Source organism: Kogia breviceps, chromosome 2 (genome assembly GCF_026419965.1).
Source record: "Kogia breviceps isolate mKogBre1 chromosome 2, mKogBre1 haplotype 1, whole genome shotgun sequence".
In the NCBI taxonomy this organism is placed as follows: Eukaryota; Metazoa; Chordata; class Mammalia; order Artiodactyla; family Physeteridae; genus Kogia; species Kogia breviceps.
The window spans coordinates 49,683,675-49,702,619 of record NC_081311.1 but is presented as its reverse complement, the minus strand read 5'-3'; the positions used below and the strand labels follow the sequence as shown (position 1 = coordinate 49,702,619).

The 18,945-nt window shown below is 58.2% G+C and overlaps 2 protein-coding genes across 10 annotated transcripts in view; both read left to right on the top strand.

The window, feature by feature from the left end:
- The first annotated feature begins 1,043 nt into the window (after positions 1 to 1,043).
- On the top strand, positions 1,044 to 11,163 carry OPN4 (opsin 4). Of its 2 annotated transcripts, XM_059053935.2 has the most exons (11): positions 1,044 to 1,248; positions 2,475 to 2,620; positions 3,188 to 3,223; positions 3,703 to 3,836; positions 4,158 to 4,361; positions 5,022 to 5,193; positions 5,636 to 5,800; positions 6,726 to 6,833; positions 7,682 to 7,862; positions 9,103 to 9,246; positions 11,125 to 11,163. In XM_059053935.2, exons 1-11 carry the CDS (start codon positions 1,105 to 1,107, stop codon positions 11,161 to 11,163), a joined length of 1,473 nt encoding a protein of 490 aa, XP_058909918.1. In that variant the 5' UTR covers positions 1,044 to 1,104. The 2 variants fall into 2 exon arrangements, with proteins under 2 accessions (XP_058909918.1, XP_058909917.1); XM_059053934.2 differs by lacking the exon at positions 3,188 to 3,223.
- Positions 11,164 to 13,701: 2,538 nt separating this feature from the next.
- The window catches only part of LDB3 (LIM domain binding 3), a 59,986-nt gene continuing 54,742 nt past the window's right edge, over positions 13,702 to 18,945 (top strand). For 6 of the 8 annotated variants that reach the window (XM_059053926.2, XM_059053923.2, XM_059053925.2 and 3 more), the window contains exons 1-2: positions 13,702 to 13,861; positions 13,988 to 14,103. In XM_059053926.2, the coding sequence (XP_058909909.1) occupies positions 14,011 to 14,103 (93 nt within the window). In that variant the 5' untranslated portion in view covers positions 13,702 to 13,861; positions 13,988 to 14,010. Of the gene's footprint in view, positions 13,894 to 13,987; positions 14,104 to 18,945 lie in introns of all 8 variants that reach the window. The other 2 variants (XM_067025222.1, XM_067025224.1) reach the window with 2 other exon arrangements.

Genomic DNA, 18,945 nt, shown 5'->3' with positions numbered 1-18,945 from the left:
CTACCTCTGGCTTCCAGGTAGGTTTGGCCATTGCAAGGCACCTGAGAAGGACAGGAGATCAGAAAGAGAGTGGTGGGCGTTCATAACCCGCTTTCTGCTCACTGTGGCACTTCTGCCAGCAGTTGCATCCCCACTCAGCCTCCCGCTCCCACCTGAGAGCACCCTCCCTCTGTGACACCCTGCTGTGCAGCCCCAGCCCCTGGAATCCCACCTTCCTCCTGCTGTCCTCCCCCAAGAGGTAGGCGTGGCCTGGGGGTCCCCTCCACCTCTCTGATACTCAACTCACTCCAGGCTTGCAGGTCTCTACCAGCTTTGTGGGGTTTTTCTTTTCTTTTTTTTCAATCTTTCTATTTCATTAAAAAGTTTATGATCCAAAACCAACAAACAAAAGATGCCTCGTGATCTGCTCTCCCCCCTGATTGTGCTATATCCTGGTGTATCCTCTTAGCTTCTACATCTGTGACATGGGGGGACCAGCCTTGGTTCTGGATGGGATGGTTGTGAAGGTGTGATGGGTTATGTGGGCGGACACGAGGGGAGGGCGCCCCATGGAAAGGCTGCGTCTGGGCTCCACAGAGCCCTGGAAGTGGGGGGGGGAGCAGAGGCTGTTCTTGATGAGCTCAGGGAAGAAAGAGAGCCTGGCCAGAGGGGAGGACAAAGTGCAAGGGCCGGAGACTGGCAATCTCTTCTGAAATATACACATACACACACATTCACATGGACACACACTCTCATACTCACACACACACACACACACACGCACACTTACTCGCCCACACATTCACACATGCGTGCCGCCATCATCAGGGACCTGTGTCTGCGGGAGCCGAGGCGCCAAGTGATTGGGCATGTACACTCCCAACTCCTCTACTTAAAGGTGGGAACAGACCCTGTGACTGTGAGTCACCATAACTGTGACACTCTCTCCTTTGTGCTTCACTGGACACAGAGCAGCCACCAGCCGGACACAGGAGCAGGCAGCCGCTGGACCGCGAAGGGGTGCTGAGGATGGAGGAACGTTGGGAGGCTGGGCACAGCTAATATCCTGAGCTCCCCGTGCCCTTGACTTCTCTGTGGGCTTGAGAAGGGCCACCCCACATCAGGATGAACTCTCCTTCAGGGACAAGAGCCCCACCGGACCCGACCCAGGAATCCAATGGCATAGCCACCCCAGCTTCCCGCAGCAGGTGGAACAGCTCCTGGAGCAGCACCTCCAGCCTGGACCACCCTCCGCCCGTCAGCCCCACGGTAAGCCTGGGGCGAGCGAGTGCACGCCGAGCCTCCCTCCTGCGCCCTGGTGCTCTTCCTAGGGGCACACAGGGGCTTTGACAAGGTTCCACAGCTGTGCTGTGGGACCTTGGGCATGTTACTGAACTTCTCTGAGCCTGTCCTATGCGAAGAGACCAATAGAGGGGAGCGTGGGAAGTTTTCCTTCCTCATGGAGAGCATCCAAGGAACAAAAAGGCCAGCCCTGTGGGACAAAGGGCTGGAATGGCATGTCCATTTCTTTCTGAGGGTAGTAGGCTGCCCCCCAGAGCCTTCCTGAGAGGAAGGCCTGCCCTGGGCCTCTGGGTTTGTCCCAACCCAGAGTGAGGTACTTGGTGTCTTCTGCTGCTTCCATCATCCTAGCCAGGGCCCAGGGCCATACCCCAGCGACCCCACCATTAACTGGGGAGGGATGAGGGTACCCTCAAGACTGTGGGGTGCTGGCCTAGGTTCTGGACAGGATGGGAAGGCTCCAGTAGCTACAGGAGCCAGGGCAGGACAGAAATTAAACCACTCCCTTCCCTGGCAAGGAGCTGGGGTAGGAGGAGTCTTTAAAGCCTTTTGTACTGGCCTCATAGGATCATGACCTCCCTACAGTGACCGAGGAGGCCTGAATTTTCTTTTTAAAAGACAATTCTTTTTCTCACGCTCACACCAGGTGTCAAAGTCAGCCCTACCCAGTTATATAGTGGGAGAATACAACCTCCTTCTTTGAGGCTGGGAAGGGTGTGGGACTCCTGAGGAGAGGGGCTCCACCCCACTCTACGTCCCCAGAGTGCAAGGGGACTGGAATACCATTGCTGACTGTCTCAGGCACTTGGGATGGGGCCCATACAGAGGAGAGGAACGCACCCAGGAGATGGCTCTGCCTTCTCCCCAGGGAAAGATTAAGTCACTCCAGCCATGTCCTTGCTTGCCAAAGATGTGTCTGTCTGTCCTACCAGCCTCCAAAGGTGATCTGAGCACACTTCTAGAAGACTTTTGCACCTGGGCCGTGGTATAGGAACTTGGGCTCAACTTTAGGAGACCTGTGTTTCCATTCCAATTCAGCCACTTGCTAGATGTGTGGGCAAACGGCTTTGCCACTCTGAGCCTGCCCCCCTGCGGCAGGTTTTTACCTGCCCCATTGGGAACCCCAACTCTTCTTCTCAGGACTATTTGAAGGTGATGGAGTCATGTGACACCCTTGTTTCTCTGTCTCTTCACAGGCAGCCAGGGCTCAGGCTGCTGCCTGGGTCCCCTTTCCCACGGTCGATGTTCCAGCCTATGCCCACTACACCCTGGGCACGGTGATCCTGCTGGTGGGGCTCACAGGGATGCTGGGAAATCTGACGGTCATCTATACCTTCTGCAGGTGCCTGGTTGGCAGGATGGGGGCCTGGGCACTGAGGGTAGCCAGCCATGCAGAGACAGGGCAGAACACAGGGTGGATATTCTGGTGCCAGCTCTGCCAGGGCACTGTTGAGCCTGGGTGGGGAGGCCAGGGCCAATGGTCTCAGGCTCAGGCCTCCATCTTCAAACCCAGGAAAGGGGCCCAAATGTAATCCAGGGCAGCTTGAATGGCACATTTAATTGGGCCCCAGGCACACCATCTGTGTAGGGTATGTGTCCCTATGACACACACATCTCCGCCTATTCTGCCCTGCTCTCGGCTCACCTCCACCATCACCTGTCCCAGTGGGCATCCTCCCTCTGCCTCAAAGAGCAGCCCTGGTACCAGGGTCTTGAGTCCTCAAGCCCTTCAGCAACCAGCCCTGGCCACCACCCTTGGCTTTCTTCCCTACCTTCCCCACTAGCCGCCTGAATGGCTGAGACAGGCACGTGGAGAAGTGAACTCCTGGCTCTACCACGTATTAGCTGAAACGACCTGAGCAGGTTACTTATCTTCTTTGAGTCCCCTTTTCTTGTCTGCAAAATGAAGTTGTGATTTACTTCATGGAGTCAATGTGATGATTAAGTAAGTTTTTGTATGTGCGGTGCCCAGCACATGAGTGAATCCTGGCTGTGCCACTTACTGAGTCTTGTGACCGCAAGCCACTTCATGGGTAGGAGCCTCGCTGTTCTTATCTGCAAAATGAAATGGCGTGAGGGGGTAGATGTGAAGATGGATGGCTGTGGGAGATGAGGTTTGTGAAAGTACCCGGCCTGTGGGCACCATCGTCCACTCCTCTCCCCTTTGCCAGCCCCGAAGGTGAGGACTGCAGGAACACTGGGAGAAGGGGGACGGGAGAGGCATGAGTTGCTGCCTTGAGGGGGTCTCACTTCTTAGCCCACAATGCCAGGCTCCAGAGCTGTTTGGCTGGTACTTGCTGGGCAGCAGGATGGGCCTGTGGGCCAGCGGCTCGTGCCTGTGTGCAAGCATACATGTGTGTGCACATGTGTTGGAGGGAAGCTCCCCGGCAGAAGCGCCTCCTGACAGTTTCTGACCCCCCACAGGAGCAGAGGTCTCAGGACACCTGCCAACGTGTTCATCATCAACCTCGCAGTCAGCGACTTCCTCATGTCCTTCACCCAGGCCCCCGTCTTCTTCGCCAGCAGCGTCTATAAGCAGTGGCTCTTTGGAGAGGCAGGTAGACACTTGGGACTCCCTTGTGCTGGAGGGAGGAGGAGGGTTGGGACAGGGGATGCCCACAGTGGAGGGTGGCCCAGATGAGAAGGCGATGTGCTCTTCCTGGGCAAAGAGTGGGTAGTCACCCTCAGTCTCATGAGTTAGCAAGAGGTTTCCGTGAGCCTCTGTCAGATGCATGTAGGCGGGGTGGAGAGGAGCTGGGCCTGCTTTCCTTGAGAGGCGAGTGTAGGAGCTGAGTACACGCACTCCACAGACCCTCCTTCCCCTGGGGTATCTGATGGGCTCCCTGCCAAGGACTGAGGTCAGGGAGCTGTGCCCACAGGCTGTGAATTCTATGCCTTCTGTGGGGCTCTCTTTGGCATCACCTCCATGATTACCCTGACGGCCATCGCCCTGGACCGCTACCTGGTGATCACACGCCCACTGGCCACGGTCGGGATGGCGTCCAAGAGGCGGGCGGCGCTTGTCCTGCTGGGCGTCTGGCTCTATGCCCTGGCTTGGAGTCTGCCGCCCTTCTTTGGCTGGAGTAAGTGGGCTCAGGGAATCAGGGGAAGGGAAGATAGGCTGGGAGGGGTACGTTCAAGGGGCAGGTAGGTGGACTTGGGTTGACCAGCTGGCAGGAGGGGCCAAGGGACTGCTTAAGTCGCAGAGCAAGTGGACATTCAGGGGGCAGGGCTAGCAGCAGGGGAAACTGAGGCTGTACCATCAACAATCAGAGGGTAACCTGGGCTCCCATCTCCACGTACAGAGGGGAAGACCACGTGGTTCCTGGCTGGCGGGAAGTGACGGGTGCATCTGATGCCGAGTTTGCAATGAGTCAGACAGGCAGGAGTTGGGGTGTGAGGCCTCAGCAGGTAGGAGGGTTAGCAGCAAGGCACCCATCCTTCTGAGGCAGGACCAGGAAGCTGGCTGAAGTCTTGGGGGAGTAAGACCCTGGGGCTATGGTGAGGTATCTCTTCCAAACTGGCAAGACTGGGCAGCAGTGGACTTTGCCAGCTGTCTCCTGCTAGATAGAACCAGCTTGGAAAGCTCCCCTCCACGTGCCCCGGCTTCCTCACTCCACTGGGCAGGGCTGGGGCCGGGGCCAGTGTTTGAGAAGCTCAGAGCCCACATCCAAAGCCCCTGCTGGATGAGGAGCCTGAGTCAGCGCTGCCCTGAAGGCTGAGCACCTGCCCCTGACTCCCAGGTGCCTATGTGCCCGAGGGGCTGCTGACCTCTTGCTCCTGGGACTACATGAGTTTCATGCCATCGGTCCGCGCCTACACCATGCTGCTCTTCTGCTTTGTGTTCTTCTTACCCCTGCTCATCATCATCTACTGCTACATCTTCATCTTCAAGGCCATCCGGGAGACGGGCCAGTAAGAGCCGGGCATGAAGGAGGGGCTCCATGGGAGGGGGGCTGTGCCCCTTGGCCAGGGCTGCCCGTGACTCACATCTGTACCCACACCCCAGGGCACCCCCAGCCCCAAATGGGCAAAGACCAGCTCAGTACCTGTGCTTACGGGATGGGGTGCCGAAAGGCCAGTACAACCTGGGGGCTTAGAAAAGTCTCAGGAGACACGGTCTTCTGAAGCGTGGGCCTTCAGCCTGGGTCAGGGGGTGTGGGGGAAAGAGAAGACACGACAGGTAGAAGCGCAGGGAGGCAGCTTAGGCTGCATATATTGGGGAACTTTCTGGGAGTCGGGGCTGCCCGCACTGGAAGGGATGGCCGGGTCCAGGAAGGCTCCCTGACAGTAGCCATGACCCTGGCACTCACTGCAACCCGAGTGAGGTCAGACCCAGGCTCTGCATGCTTCCTAGAGCTCTCCAGACTTTCGGGGCCAGCGAGGGTGCTGGTGAGTGCCCCTGGCAACGGCAGCGTCTGCAGAACGAGTGGAAAATGGCCAAGATCGAGCTGTTGGTCATCCTTCTCTTTGTGCTCTCCTGGGCCCCCTACTCCACCGTGGCCCTGATGGGCTTTGCTGGGTGAGCTGTGGCTGAGGGGCTGGTGCAGGGTCTGGAAGGGTGGGAGGAGGGTAAGCGGACCCTGGGGCAGCCTCTCCCTCCCCAGCCCAAGCCCAAGCCGGCCGTCCCTACACCCTCAGTCTCTGCCGAGCATAAGCCTCACAGGCTTATTCTCTCCCTGCTATGAGATGTCCCACGGGAGCCGGGCCCGTCTCATTCCTGGAGACATGCCGGGGGAGTTCTGGGCCACACTGGGTTTGGTTTGAGGGCCTGCAAGGGCTGCCAGGTCCTGCCAGATCCCTTGGGACTATGCAACTTTCCCTGAGGTTCTGGTTTCCTCTTCACCCAGACTGTGGGCACACAGCCAGGGTGCTACTCCCCTCCCGCCCTCTAGTCCTTTGTGGCTAGAGTCTGCGGACTTTGATATCTGCAGCAGCATGGAGGCAGGCCAGACTTCAGGAGCACTTTGAGTCCTTGCAGGTGCTTGGGTATGAGACCTTCTCCTTGTGCAGCAACGGCCTGGTCCCCTCTGGGGCCCTCCTGTGCAGTTACTCTCAAGGAGCCAGGGGAGCAGCAGGCATCAGGGTTCGGCAGGGCATGGGGAGAGCTGGGCAGAGGGCCAGAGTCATTGGAGGTGGGGAGGGTTTACTGCCAGCAGCACAGGCTCCAAGGGACAGTGGGACCTGGCGAAACCCCCAACCTGGCACATCTTCTCAGCACCCCTTCCTCAGCTGCTCCCTGGGTTCCCACTCACCTCAGATCAGGATTCTCCCTGGCATTGAAGTCCCTCCCCCGGGGATGACTTGGTTATGCTGGTTTGGACCAGGCTGGGCTGTGCCCTGGCAGGGCTTGGCTGGCCTATGAAGAAGCTTCCTGAGAGGGCTGGTGGGTTGTGGAGTCCCCGGGGGGGGCAGCCGGCAGAGGGGCCACAGCTTCTCTGTCCTAGGTACGCGCATGTCCTGACGCCCTACATGACCTCCGTGCCGGCTGTCATCGCCAAGGCCTCTGCCATCTACAACCCCGTCATTTATGCCATCACCCACCCCAAATACAGGTGTGGCCCTCTGCCAGAACCCAGCCCCAGATCCCCAGTCCTACCCTCATGGGCATAGAGGGCCTGAGCCTATAAATGGGGGCAGAGGCCAGCCATCTTTCCTGTCCCTTGTGTACCTGCATTGGGTGGGGAACTCTAGCAGCTGAGAGCAGCCAGTGACACAGGATGGGATCTGGAGCTGGTGTGACCCTCTCTGCTGTCCCAGCTTCCTAGGAGGCTCAGCTTGGAGGGACTTCAGAGTTCCCTGGTCAGTGTCCAATACTAACTGGGATTTTCAGAACTGAGGCCAAAAGGCAGCCAGTATGGCTGATCAGCAGTGCTGCTTTTGCTACAAAGAGTGGCAGCCTGGAGAGATCACAGCAGGGAGAGCTCTACTCCACTTCAGGGGCCCTGGCAGAGGCCTGGGGCTTGTTCTGGCTCAGAGTGCTCTCTGCTGATAGAATCCCAGCACGGCTGGCCTCTTCCACGAGGGGGCCTTCAGTGCTTCCTTTTGCCTGGTGGTGTCAGTAATTCAGCACCCTGCGGAGGCCAGCCGTAGGCCTTAGCCCATCCAGCTCAGAGGCGGCTCAGGAGCATTCTTGGTCCCCATTTGCAGAAATGTGGCTTAGGTCAGCCACTCGAGAACTGAAAGCAAGCATCTGGCTGAACCTGCCACCCTAAGGCTCTCCCTCCATGCCCATGGACCCAGTGTCTGTCTGCCCATCCTCATAACCCCAATGTCTACACATCCCCAATTCCCCAAGTAGCTCTTTGTCCACTCCGATTAGCCCAGTATCAGTCTGTCCATTCCTCCTCATCTCCTCAAGTCTGTCTGTCCATCCCCCTAACCCTATGTGCTCTCCTTGCAGAATGGCCATCGCCCAGCACCTGCCCTGCCTCGGGGTGCTGCTGGGCGTGTCAGGCCAGCGCACTGGCCTGTACACCAGCTACCGCTCCACCCACCTCTCCACACTGAACAGCCAGGCCTCGGACCTCAGCTGGATCTCTGGACGGAGGTGCCAGGTGTCCCTGGGCTCTGAGACCGAGGTGGTAAGGAGGCTGGGCCCTCACTGACTGGCATCTCGCCATCCTTTCCTCTAGGCGGGGCTGCCTCTGAGACTCAGGGACCCTCAGGAACCTGGGATGCTGGCAGGAAGAGACCCTCACCACCAACCCCACAGCCTTCCCACACACCATCCTCCCTGCCAGACAGGGGCACTGGCGTCAGAGAGGCGACATGTTGGCCCAAGGTCACCCAGCAGCAGGGCCAGGACTAAACATGGGTCTTCCAACTCCAGGCTACCTCTTTTCCATGCCAGCACTATCCCAGGGCCTTAGAGCCTCAGATTGAAAAGACTAGCATTTCTGACCCTAGATGGGCCTCTAGAGAGACAGGCAGGAGCTAGCTCAGGACCCTTCATCCTCAGCGTTAAGCGCCCTCCTCCTGGAGCTCACAGGATACAGTGGAAGGAGCTCACAGGATACAGTGGAAGGAGCTCACAGGATACAGTGGAAGGAGCACTGGCTCTGGAGTCAGGGGAACCTGTGTTCAAGCCTGAGTTCAAGTCCTTATTGTGTGAGTTTGTGCAGGTCACTCACCCTCTCTGAGCCTCTGTGTCCTCCTCTGAAAGGGAAAATCATCATGTCTACATCTAAGACTAGATAGGGTGCCCATGGATGCTGACCCCACCGTTGTGGTCAGCCATGGGAGCTACCAGTCTGCCAGCCCCTACTTGGGGCCTGGAGCTCTGATGCCCCCTGATGTCACCAGGAGAGTTCCCTGTGACCTGAGCCCCTGTCCTCAGCTCCTCCATCAATGTGCCTACAGGGCCCACTCTGGGCCTCACCAAGTGCTTCCACTTACCTCCTCCCACTCTGCCCCCATCCCTGAGGGTCTCAGGTGAGGGGCTGAGGGAGGAGCTGTCAGAGGACCCAATCCCTGGACGAATGCAGTAAACATCAAGGAGTGAGTCTTATCCATTAAGAGGGCCTAGGTCCTCATGAAGACATACCCATCCTAAATGCTTAAGAAAGCACACAAGCATACACACACACACACACACACACACACACACACACACACACACACACACACACACACACACACATCCCAGCACATGCACGTACAGTTTGCAAGGGTTTGATGACCAGCAACCCTGCAAACAGTGTTGTGGGCTTCACCCTAGTGAATAAGTATAGAGAGGATGGAGAAAGGCCTGGTCAGGGAGGGAGCAGAAGCAGGGATGCAGAATGGCCCCCTCACCTCACAGGGACTCTCCCACTCCCCCAGGGCTGGACAGACACGGAGGCAACAGCTGCTTGGGGAACTGCCCAGCAAGTGAGTGGATGGTACCCCTGTGGTCAGGGCCCCGAGGATATAGAAGCCAAGGCCCCTCCCAAGTCCCAGGGACAGGAAGCAGAGGCTCCCGGAAAGGTAACTGGGCCCGGCACCTGCCAATCTATAAAAGGGTGGGGATAAGGAGCAAGTAGCCCAGGGAGCGGCCAGGAAAGGGGAGCAGGCCCAATGCCCTCTGGGAATCACCCCCTCCCTGCACCTCCCAGCTTTCCCTTGCTCACCTGGGGGTCCTGGGGGTCTCCGTGACTCCAAGGTGTTCTGAGCAGGCCTGAGTGTGACTGTGCCTGAGAATGTCTGTGTGTGTTTGTCTGACCTTGACTGTGCATGTACACAGCAGGTGGTGGTGGCTCTACTGTACTATGATGAATGTACGTCATGTATGTAAATGTGTGTGACCGTGTGCCTGGCACACGCATTCTGTCCCTGTGGCACTGTGGGGCATGGGATTGAGTGTGCCCTAACGTGTCTGCTCTAAGCTGTGCATGTGACCAAGTGTGGGTGGCACGTACCTCTCTGTGTTTGGAAACTGGGTGTACCTGGGGGTGTGGGGCTGCAATCGGTGTATGTGCTCACTGAGAATGCCCTGAGATTAGGGTATCGCCCAGAATACTTGTGGCTATTAAAAGAAGGCCAGCTGTCAGCCCGAGTGCCTATGGAACGGAATGTTGATGGTGATTAGAGAAGGCCATATTCTGGAACGCTGGAGACGCCGTGCGCACAGGTCCTGAGGCTGCCCTGCCACTCAGCTGACAGCCCCCCACCCTGCCCCTCCACTCACACCCACACCACACCCCCAGCTCCCGCGCTGTCTCGGGCAGCGAGACGAAGGCCAGAGGTGCTCTCCTGCCTTCCTTCCCCCAGGCTGTTCCCCTGCCTGTCCCAGAGAGGGGGAGCCCTGGGCTGCTCCCTGCAGTTGTGGGGCCCCTGCCTCTTCCAGCGTTCCCACCCCAGGGAGCACCACTCCCCAGGTGCCCCAGCCCTGAGCCCGGGAACTGTTCATGACCACAGAGGCCAGGGCAGAGGCCGTCAGCATCTCCCAGGCTGGCCGGGCAATGAGGAAAGGCACTGTGCCTCTCCTGGAGAGAATACTGGGCTGGGCTGGGGCGCTGGGCAGATAGGGACAGCACATCAGCAGTCACCTAACGTGTGTGATAAGCACTGCCAACGAGGTATCAGCACACAGGGTGCTGAAATCAGAGGCAAGTCCCCGAGGGCTCCCAGGAAAGGTGGAGGTAAAGCAGGGATTGCCAGGCAGGATGGGGCCGAGGAGCGGGGACTGGGCGGTTCAGGCTGAGGAAACAGCCTGTACAAACATAGCAGGGTGTCCCAGAACAGAATGTCTCTCTGTGACCCCAGGAGCAGCCAAGGGGCTCTGGGGGCTGGCGGTGGGGATGGAGGAAGGAAGGGGGCAGGAGGTGGTAGGAGCCATGGGGAGGCCCACTAGGTGTTGTCATGAGGGGTCTCCAGTTACGAGCCTGGGGGACAGGGAGCCCTTGGAGGGCTTCACAGGGCACTGAGCGGCTTGGTCAACTTAGCAGATTAGCCGGGCCTCCCCGTAGTGGCTGGGGAAGGACAGGTTGAGTGGAATGAGCCGGCAGAGAGAAGATGGGAGGAAGTCGGTAGGACAGGCAAGGAATGAGGCATTTAAGACCACAGGGAGAGAGGAGACACCGGAGCATGTGGAAGGGGACTGCAGGGAAGGGGGGAATTGGATGGTGGGGGTGAGGAGAGCTCAGTCCCGACCCCAGGAGTCCAAGAGCCTGGGGACATCCCAGAGGGACGGCCTGAAGGTGTCCTCGGACATCGCCTGGAGAAGGCCCAGCCCCCAGCCAGGACAAAACCTTGCCACACAACCCTCCTCTGTCACGTGGTGCCCCTAAACACAGAGGGTCTCTGGGAGCCTACTCCCAGTGGGATACTCCTCGAGCTAAACAAATGTCTGCTGTTTGCTTTCAGACCAAAGGGCTGCTCCCCAGCCTGGACCCCAGGATGTAGGGTACCCATCGGTTTGTCTTTCTTCTGGGACATGTCCAACCCCTTCACCTCCCCCTCACGCACACAGACCCAGGATTACCTTGTGGGCCTGCGGGCTTTGGAAGTGGCCCTGTCACCCAAGCTGTGCTGGATTAGCGGCCCTGTACTGCAAAACTCCTGCTCTGCAAAGTGGTCTGCACCCACTTCTCAGCTCAAGAGCCTGCGTCCCAGGCTCAGCCTGAAGAGTGGGCACCCAGGCCCTCCCGCGGCCCGGAACACAGACCTTCACTCGCTGGAACCCGTTACTCACCTCTGGCTTTCCCCCCAGAGTGCTATTTCCACCATGGCCCACCCTCTTCTGCACATGTGCATTTTCGGGCACACTCTCCTGTGTGTACATATTTGCATATGCACACCAAGTGCACGAGTGCACACACTGCACCTGTGGTTTGTTTCAAATCAGTGGTCTAATTCATCCCAGGCTGTGTGGCTCTGGCAAGATGTAGAAAAATAAAAAGCGGAGAAGGTCTCCAACAAGCAACAGTCTCTACCTATTGCTGCCACCGTGGGAGAGAGACCCAAGGCCTGGCCTCTAATGCCGACAGCAGCCTCTCTTCCTCCTCTCCCTCTGTCCCCCACCACGTGACTTTCACTCCTAAAACCCCATCTCAAACTGCAGGGAGCAGAGAGGAGGAGGGGCAAAGACCAGGCTTGCCCCCATCCCTACTCCCCGATGAGCTGCTGTTACTGGGAAGCAGCTCACGCCCCTGGCTTGTGAGTACCAGCTGCTCTCTGGCTGGTTTCTGATCTCCCAGGGGAGGCAGATGGAGGGAGGCTGGCCTTCCCCTTTAAGAGAGCATCCTTCTTGCTACCCCTCCCTTTCCCCAGAGGCAGCATCAGGCGGGTGCTTGAGTCCAGAGAAAGAGCCTGCAGCTCCAGGTATGGCCTAGCCCAGAGTTCCCCATCCCTGTGCAGGATCAGCTCCTTCCTTTCCCCACACTGGTCATGCACTGCTGCTGGATCCTCACCAGCCTGGCAGGGCAAACACCCTCCTCCCCTGGAGAGGAGATAAAGCTGGAGTCAGGGATGGATGGATGGGGCCTGGGGGAGGGGCAGGGGATGGGATGGGGGAGGTCGGGGTGCTGGCCATGAGCTGCTGGCCTCCTGGGCCAGACCTAGGCAGGCAGGACAGCTGGGCTGAATGACACAGAGCAGAGGAGGTGGTGAAGTGGGGGAAGGAACACAGGTCCCTCCCTGGCTTTTCCACTTGATATTTCTATGACCTTGGGCAAGTTACCAAATGCCCCTGTGAAGTGGGGACTCCTTCTTGTCATTCATGTTGTATGTGCTAGGCCCAGAGTTTGAGGTGGGGTGTTGGCAGCTGGGAAATTTCTCACACCCAGGCCAGCACTGAGTCCTCAGGGCCCAACTCGGGCCAGAGCCCTCCAGGAGGGCAGAGAACAGAGGGCCCAGTTGCCTTTCCTGAGCCTCAGTTTCCTGAGCAGGGTGGGTCTTGATCTACCTCCAGACCACACAGAGCCTGAGGTCTCTTCTGAGAAAGGGCTTCTGGAGGTATTTTGGCTCAAAGAGCACACTGGCAGGAGTCCTGAGGGGCCTAGGCCCCCATCCAGAACATACTGTCTCTGGGTTATGGACTGACCACAACACACACATTTTCCCCTCTCAGCCCCTTCTGGCCCCTTGTCCCAGCAGCTGAGCAAATGGCCTCTCCTCCTCTCCTCCCTGCCCCCTGCCATTCCGGTGCAAAGGGCACGGGGGCCTGGCATGCAACACTGGCAGCTGGAGCTTTCCATGCTGCTGTCAAGTTTTCAGAGCACAAATGAGACAGGAGAGCCAGGAATAACTGCTGGGCCCCAGAGGGTCTGGAGGGTGGGGGCCTGCCCCAGACCTGCTTTCAGACCTTGTGCTGAGGGTGCAGGCAGGGGTCCCCCACTGCCAGCTTTGGGTATCAGGAGGTGCCTGCCACCACCGGCAGCCCGTTATCTGGCACGAGTCCCCATAGGAATGAGCTCAGACTCCAGTATGGCTTGGGTCTACTACCTGTGTGACCTTGGGGAAGTTACTTAACCTCTCGGAGCAGAACAAGTGACAGCCTCTCAGGATCTGAGTAGATAATGGCGTGAAGGGTCCAGAGCTGAGCTTGGCCATGCCCAGAGCTCCTGCTATTATTATGATTGTTTTTATGGTTGGACAAAACTAGGCCCTGAAGTTGTCCCTTATCTTGGGCCACCATGAGGCTAAGAGGCAACTTCAGGGTCCTCACCAGGGAACACAGGGCAGCAAAGACCCAAGTCACAAAGCCCCTGGCCAAGGGAGCTCAACCACAGTCTTCTGGGCAAGGGGGTGGGTACAGCCAGGCAGAGAGGGCAGCTGGGCAGTCTGGGCTCTCCAGAGGGTGGAGGGAACAAGGAGAGGAGAGCAGGGGGGCAGAGCATTATCACTAACCTGGCCAGGCCCCTCTCCTGCCCCCTGGGGGGTGCTGGGTGCCGGACACCCCTCCCCAGGGGCTATATTAGCCTTGTGAGTCACAGTGGACCCGCTGGGAGGCTGAGGGCGGGCGGGCACAGTGTAGGGTTACAGTCCATTTATGGACGCAGCAGAGGGCAGATATCAGTGTCGATGGCATTCGTTCCCAGCTATTCTTAGGAGCCTCTCAGGAGCTGCACACAGCCCGGCCAGGCAGAAAGGGACGGAGCAGGCAAGGCCGAGGGGTTGGGGGCAGGGGCTGAGGTGCGGGCTGGGGAGGCAGGGTGCGTGAGGGCCCTCTCCCTCTACTCTTCTCTTCTTCCTTCTACTCACTCTACTCTTCTCCCTTCATCCGCAGAGGCCGCCGCTGTCAGCACCGGCATGTCTTACAGCGTGACCCTGACCGGGCCTGGGCCCTGGGGCTTCCGTCTGCAGGGGGGCAAGGACTTCAACATGCCACTCACCATATCCCGGGTGAGTGTGCACGGCCCACAGCCTAGAACCCGCAGGGGCGGGGCACGCTCAAAGGAGGGTGTGTGCGTCCATCCGTCCATCTGTCTGTCCTCCCTGAGGCTCTTGGAAAGCAGAGCACACTCTCCTGGTCTGGGGGTGAGACTGGACCCAGCTGGATACTGCCGGCCACAGGCCCCTGGTCTTGGCCACAGCTGTTGCCCACCCTCGTTGGCTGGCCTATAATGAGTATGAAACATGGGCAAGCGGCTGGTGTTTTGAGCAGAGAAAGAAATGCCAGATTTGCAGGCCAGGCAGGCAGGTGGACAGAAAGTACACAGCCTTCCTAAGCCTTTCTCTGGGAGGGTGGGCTCAGGGTACCCCCCAAGCCTGGAAGTGGGCAGCTTCTTTGGGGAAAGAGCACTCCTAGCATGGAGAGGTCAGGTGACAGGCAGGCAGATGGTTAGATGTACAGACTGCTGACCTTGGCTGCCCTGCTATCAGGGCTCAGAGCTGGGCTGGGCTGGTAACCGGGCTCCTGCATCCACTCCATCCCAGACCTGAGATAACAGCCCCTTTCTACCCCTGCTCTCCTGGGGCTGCTGTGGGACCTCACACTGGCTGGTTTCGTGGAGCTGGGCCTTCCTCTCTTGCTGGAGGCCCTAGCCATTCACCTACAGCTGCTCTGCCTGCCTGTCTCAAGTCTGGTTCGCCATGCTCACCTGGGGAAATGGCCTGTGTGTTCTGCAGTGTCTGTGATCAGGGAATGGCACTGTCTGATGGGAATGTCACAGATCTTTGGAGACTATCTGAGTAACTCTGTTGCCCAGCTGGAGACACTGAAGTCCAGAGAAGCAAGAAGCTAGATCTGCTTGAGAGGAAGTGGTCTGTGAGAAGGGACTTTGTTTTAAACACTGCTGTGTCCCTGGCACCTAGACCAGTACCTAGGACATAGTAGGCGCTCAGGCAACACTTCTCAAGTAAAGGGAAGTCCAGCAGAGGGGCACTGAAGGCCCCAAGGCTCAGGGTGGACTGTGAAAGGTGCCAGGGCGAAGACAAGCCCTACCTGGTGGGGTATGCTGAGACTGAGCCCCAGCAGTGCTGGTGTGGGCACAGGGGGACAGGCTGAGGCCCCAGGCTGTCATGGGAGGGTGATGGATAGGCAGGGATGTCTGGGTCACTGCTCACCTGGAGACAGGGAGACAGTTTCTTCTACAGGGCATGGAGACTTGCCTTGGGCCTGAGGGTGGGATGGGGTGGGTGGTGGGGAGGCACTGAGGTGGGCAGCTAGGTGCTTGGCAGAGGGGGCAGGGAGCCAATGTCCCCACTGGAGGCACAGTCCTGGCTGTGCAACCAAATGTGGACACCTGGGGGGACCCTAAGATGGAAAGCCCCACTCAGGGGTGTTATGGGAGCCTCATGACAGCAATAGCCTCACAACAGCCTCACAACTCCTCTGGGGTGCTGACCTGGCTCTAGTCCAGGGAGAAGGCCTTGGCTGCCATCCTGCTGGAGGTCTGGCTTATTCCAACCTGAGTCTCCAGACCCACTGCCCTGGAGACCCCAGGGTCCCATATTATAAGGGCACCCAGAGACTTACACACTCAGTTTGATGATATGGTGACACAGGGGCATTTGAGCCCCAGCAGACACACCCCCTCTGCCCTCAGGACCCTGCACCGCTCCCCACACCCCTGGTTACAGGTCTCCTCCCTGTACAAGGCAGGACCCTCCACCGTCACTCTCATGGGTCCACCAGCTTCCCACGCCTGGGACTGAGCCTAGATCTCCCCCAGCCCCACTATCCTCAAGGCCTCCTCCTGCTGCCCCCAGCCCCATCCCTGCTGGTGGGAATTAGCCTCCTGGCTCCATGGCACCCAGGATAGCCAATGACCTCATCCGGGGTCTATGCGCCACCTGGCCCCAGCCAGCCCAGGGCTTAAATTGCAGCACAGAGGCCTTAAGCTAGACAGCAGGAAGAGTGTCCTCACTGTAGGCAGGGGGTGTATTGGGATGTTCTAGAGCCAACGACCAGGGGGAACTTTTAAAAATAGAACCCACAGCTCAGGCAGGGCATCAGGGGATGGTTCTCTCAACTCCCTTCAGGGGCATGCCCCCTAATCACTGAGGCCATGGAACCAGCTGGACTGGGTGCTGGGGCCTTCCCAGGGCTTGGAGCCTCTTGATAAGTCCTCTGGTGTGCTGCTGATACCCTGGGCTCGGGCGTCCCAGGCTCAGCATTGCTGGCCAGGCAAGCCTCTGGACACTAGCCCTGCCCTCCCAACAGGGCTGGGGTATTTCCTGCTGGGGCGCTCGAGGTCCTTCTGTACCAGGAACTTCTCCCCTAAGGGGATGCAAGGCCAGAGCTCCCTGGAAGAATCCTATTTCCACTGCAGCCCTGACCTGCTTCCCACAGAGGGCCAGTAGATGTCCTGGCCCGAGTCTTTGTGATAGGGCAGTAGTGGCGTATTGCGGTGGGGGGGACTAGCAAAGGCGGGGCCGGCTCGTTCTCAGCAGGGACCGGCACCCCTGGGCACACGCACTGTAACCCTGAGGCAGATGGTCAGGCAGGCAGGTCTGGGATTGGCATCTCACTTCAGAGCCGGGCAAACTGAGTCTCCAACTTACTCATGTGCTCCTGTAACCTTGGTAACCACATGTCTGCTTCCTCACCCTCTGGCTAGGGGCTAGTAGAAAAGCACTGCGTGGGGCCCGTCCCCTGTGTGCTGCAGCTCCTCCTGTAAGAAGGCTGGCCACGTGCAGCCTGGGTGGTAGCCCCTGTACCCACCCCACCCTGCCCATCAGCCCCACAGAATCAACCTTGGGGCAGTTACAGCCCCTCAAGTCCTCCCGTCGGGTCTCAGCCTGAAGACCCACAGAGAAGTGGGTTGAGGAGGGAGACTCGGAGGGTGGAGGGGAAATGCCTTTATTTATCCTGGACAGGTGTGGCTGGGCCTGCAACATGAGCTGCCCGCCCACCCCCACCCTCCCCCAATCCCAGCCAGTCCTCCAGGAAGTGGGGGAGGGGTGGGAGCAGCCGAAGAGGGAACAGTTCCAAAGGCCCAGTCCCCACTCCTGTCGGGGCAGCTAGGCCTGAGGCCAGGGCCATGGTCTGGGGCCTTGCCTCTTGGCGCACAAGTTGCAGCCCTTGACTTTATGGCAGCAACGTATGTTTTTGTTTGGCTATGCTACTCACAGCTGTGTCACCTTAGAAAAGTTCACCTGCTCAGCCTCAGTTTTCTCATCTGTAAAATGGGGATGGTACGTCGGTAAAAGTACACGTGAGCGTTCTTTCTAATGTGCACTTATGAAAATACACTTATTTTTCCACATGGGCTGCTTGTGAGGATGGGGGAGTGGTGGAACTCAGCCTGAGCCCAGGGGGGTCCTGCCTTTCTGCTCCAAAGCCTCCACTCCTTACGGCCTTACCCACAGGCCCAGCAGGCTCACCTCTGCCCCTTTGCTGTTCTCGGTTCCAGTATTTGTCAGACTCTCCTGGCTATGGTGGCGACGCCGAGGACAGAGGGTCCCTGAGAGGGGAAGGGGGACAGGCTGAGATTATTCTGAGGCAGCTGCACCGGCGATTCCTGGAATTTTGAGGCCATGGTGCTGTTTCTTGAGCAGCGCCTAGCAGTGCTGACAGCAAGTGCTGTTTATAGCCATGCTCAAGGTCAGGCAAGCCTCTGGAAGGCTGCTGCAGGGCTGGCTCCCGAATGAACGAATGGGGAAGATAACCAGACAGTGGCCCACCGCTGGGGAATACATCCTTAGAGGTTCCCAGGCCAGGCCCTCTCCCAGCATGCTTCTTCTCCCTGGTGCACAGAGCTGTTCCTGACCCCGGGAGGTCCCTGAAGTGACTGGGCATGAGGCTGGCTGGGTCCTGGGGAGCAGACCTTCTGAGGTCCTGGGCTGGGACATAGGACAAGGGCAACTTCACTGGCAGGCCCCGGGGGCTCCTTGGGCTTAAGGTGTTGTGAGACAGCAGCAAGTGTGAGGAGGGCAGGGCTTCCTGGGTGATGTCTGCTGGGCCTGCTGGGGCAGCTGATCTGCCTGGGAGATATCTCCCCAGTTCCCTGAATCTCCCTCTTGTCCAGGGGCTAGCCATGATTGAAAGGCCCCCACCCAGGGCCCTTCCATTCCCAAACACAGCTTCTCCACCCCTTTGAAGCCAGGATCCACCTCTTCCCAGGAACCATTGTAAGTGGCATGAAGCAGACTTTGCCATCCAGGACCTAGAACTGGGAGACAAGAGGAGAAGAAAGAGACCCAGAAGGCCAGGGAAGGGTGTGGTCAGCTAGAGAGGGGGCCAGTGACCCCTGGCTTTGGCACAGGGAAGTCACTGGTATGTGTGGAGTGGTGGGGGCCAAAGTCAGATGGCTGATGTCAGAGCGATGGGAGATTGTAGAGGCCAGACCTGCTGGTCACTTCTTGGAAATGCCTGGTGGTGAAGAAAGGGAGAGAAACATGGCAGATGCCGGTTGGAGCAGCTAAGGCTTTTTTTTTTAAGACAACTTTTTGAGAGCAGTTTTAGGTTCACAGCAACGTTGAGAGGAAGATAAGGGGATTTCTCATAACCCCCTGCCCCCATGCATGCACAGCCTCCCGCATTACCAACGTCCGCCTCCAGAGTGTACATTTGTTATAACTGATGAAACTACACTGACACATCCTTATTACCCAGAGCCCATAGTTTACATTAGCGTTCATGCTTGGTGTGTACGTTCTATGGTTTTGAACCAATGTATTATGACATGTATCCACCATTATAGTATCACAGAGAGTATTTTCACTGCCCTAAAAGTCCTCTGTGTAAGGAGAGGCTTTTTGAGCATAGATAAGAATCTGGCTTTTTTATCAGCCAGGGTG

What these genes read in the sequence shown, in the direction of transcription:
- OPN4 (XM_059053935.2), top strand. Translation starts at nt 1,105, where the DNA reads ATGAACTCTCCTTCAGGGACAAGAGCCCCACCGGACCCGACCCAGGAA. An exon ending in GCCGCCCTTCTTTGGCTGGA is followed by an intron (nt 4,362 to 5,021) that starts GTAAGTGGGCTC and finishes CCTGACTCCCAG; the next exon opens with GTGCCTATGTGCCCGAGGGG. An exon ending in GCCCTGATGGGCTTTGCTGG is followed by an intron (nt 5,801 to 6,725) that starts GTGAGCTGTGGC and finishes TCTCTGTCCTAG; the next exon opens with GTACGCGCATGTCCTGACGC.